Here is a 2,709-nt window from a genome sequence, read left to right on the forward strand (position 1 = left end):
ATAAATGCAATAAACGATACAAAAGTAACAGCCTATAATTAATTTCTCTGCTGTTTCTCAGGTAGTTGTTTACATTATATAATTTACTGTGTTCAGTATACGTCACTACAATGTGATTTCGGAAATATATAAATATACGGACATCAGGCTCTTCCGCGGCAATCTGTTGTCGTCAATAAGCAACGTTTAGGGAGCTCTACAGTATTCAATGAGAGGACCCTGCACGTCACTTCTCGACGTGAGGGGGGTACCCTGCGCGTCGATAAGTGACGCAGAGGGAGTCTGACCATGCGTCACACGAGATGGGAGTGAGAACGTGTTGGTGTGGCACTGAGAGGCCATGTTCACATGTGGAGAGACTGTGTGAACCAATCAGTCAGTGTGATAAATTCGATTACATCATCTGTTACTGGCCTGCTTACCATGCTGACAAATAACTGTGTCACATGACTCTGTGTTGTAAAGGAAATGATATATATGACATTCAAATGCAGGCAAAGCTGGCAGACCAGCCCTCCATAGGACCAAGCACAGACTAAAGCCTGATAATTACCTGCACAGGTAAACAACTGGAGTTTTAAACCAGAATTTATAAGAATAGAAACTTATTGCATTCTTCTTGTCTAATGATATCAATGTTTCTTTTGATATGTCTGATATATCTCAGACCAACATCTCTGTTGGACTGCATGACCTAGAAAGAGGTTTGCTCTCCTCCCTGACTACATTACCATGCTGTGTTTTCTTCTGCATTAATGTGATCATGTTGTTCACCTTGAGGAGTAAATCAGTGTTTCGTGAAACCTGCCGTTACATTCTCCTGTATAACCTCGTTCTTGCAGACACGCTACAGATGGCAGTGAGCCAGATACTATACATGATGTCTATTTGTAGAATAACGTTACCTTATCCTGTCTGTGGTATTCTTGTCATGTTTGCTAATCTCACCAATGAAATCTCTCCTCTCACTCTGGTGCTGATGTCTCTGGAGCGATATGTAGCTGTGTGTTACCCACTCAGGCACGCTACTATCATCACCATCAGAAACACAGAGGTGTCCATTATTACGATTTGGATCTTTTGTTCACTGAATATTCTCATTCGAGTTCTGCTGCTGTTAGAATTTCCATTTGAAGAGCTGCAGCGTCTGCAGTTGAAAAGATATGTTTGTAATACATTTCTCATGTTTCTCACACCTGTATCTCATGAGTATGACAAAGCTTACACTTGCTTTCTGTTTGTGTCAGCTTTTGTTGGAGTCACTTGCTCCTATGTAGGTGTTATGTTGGCAGCTAGATCGGCCTCCACAGACAAAGCTTCAGCCGGGAAGGCTCGTAACACCCTGCTGCTACATCTGGTGCAGCTCGGCTTCAGCCTCTCTTCAACTGTGAACAATGCATTACTTTTACTCACCTCAAAAACAGTTTCAAATAGAGTGTCTCTGCTCATACAGAATGCTCTTTACGTCCTTCTTTTTATTCTCCCCAGATGTCTGAGTGCACTTATTTATGGTCTCAGAGACCAGACCATCAGACCCATCCTTGTTTATAATCTATGTTGTCAACTGAAACTTTTAGCTGTCACGGCGGGGGCTAAGATTTACCCTTAGAGTACATTTGGAAAGAAGCAATGAATGTTTCTGTCACACTGTCTACTAAGTGACTATCCTAAATTAACTAGAAGCTTCTCCTCCTGTTTTTTTCCTTTTAAGAATAACATGTTGTTTTTTACAGTCGTTTTTTAGAATCCAGCGATACAAGCCTGTCCTTGTTATAATTTTCATAATCCTCCATTAGTTGCAGTCAGAATGGATGGCTGGTGATCTATCTATTTCTTTCCACTTATCCAGCTCAGGGTTCAGGGGCCTGTAACCTTTCCCAGCTTTGGTGCGATATGAGGCAGAGTACACCCTCAACAGATCATCAGTCTATCGCAGGACGAACAGAAACCTAATATGCATGTCTTTGGACTGTGGGAAGTGGGATTCAAACCGGGATCTTCTTGCTCTGAGGAAGCAGTGCTAACCCTGTCAGTCACAATAATTTGAAAAGTTATATAATTTACATTCACTGAGGAGGCTGTTTGGTTACAGTGAAGGCAGGATTTGTTTTGCTTTATTTCTGTTTAATCAAATTAAAATTTTAGAACAGGTCTGTGTAAGTGTGACGTCGTGGTTTCATGGCTGTTACTAACTCTCTTATTTACAGTTCTGCAGCTCTTACTGATTAAATATGTTGCTATCAAACAATATTCTGAGGCTCACAACTGTAATAACACAACACAGCTACAGTATAAAATATATTATAGTACATGATAAAAAAAACTATCAAAGTAAAGTAAAAATACTAGTCTCCATCCATTAATCTTCTTCTGCATATCCTGATTAATCAACCAAAGACCCAAGAAGACTTTGCCTCCACCCCAGCTGTAAAACTCAGAAACAGTCTTATTTGTTATCATCTATCGTCCACCCGGGCCTCACACAGTTTTTGTCTTAGTTAGACCCTACAATAATACATACAGAGAAAAACCCAACTATCATATGACCCCCTATGAGCAGCACTTTGGTGACAGTGGGAAGGAAAAACTCCCTTTTAACAGGAAGAAACCTCCGGCAGAACCAGGCTCAGGGAGGGGCGGGGCCATCTGCTGTGATTGGTTGGGGAGAGAGAAGGAAGACAGGATAAAGACATGCTGTGGAAGAGAGAC

General features: G+C 41.3%; 1 protein-coding gene across 1 annotated transcript; it reads left to right on the plus strand.

Moving 5' to 3' along the window:
- Positions 1-649: 649 nt before the first annotated feature.
- LOC309716201 (odorant receptor 131-2-like) lies at positions 650-1,812 on the plus strand (the record flags this gene model as incomplete). The annotated part of the gene is made up of 1 exon (XM_082549879.1): positions 650-1,812. The coding sequence occupies one exon, from the start codon at positions 650-652 to the stop codon at positions 1,607-1,609; it is 960 nt and encodes a 319-aa protein (XP_082406005.1). The 3' UTR covers positions 1,610-1,812.
- Between the last annotated feature and the right edge of the window lie 897 nt (positions 1,813-2,709).

The sequence above is a fragment of the Aulonocara stuartgranti genome (genome assembly GCF_965226115.1).
Source record: "Aulonocara stuartgranti genome assembly, chromosome: 10".
NCBI lineage: Eukaryota > Metazoa > Chordata > Actinopteri > Cichliformes > Cichlidae > Aulonocara > Aulonocara stuartgranti.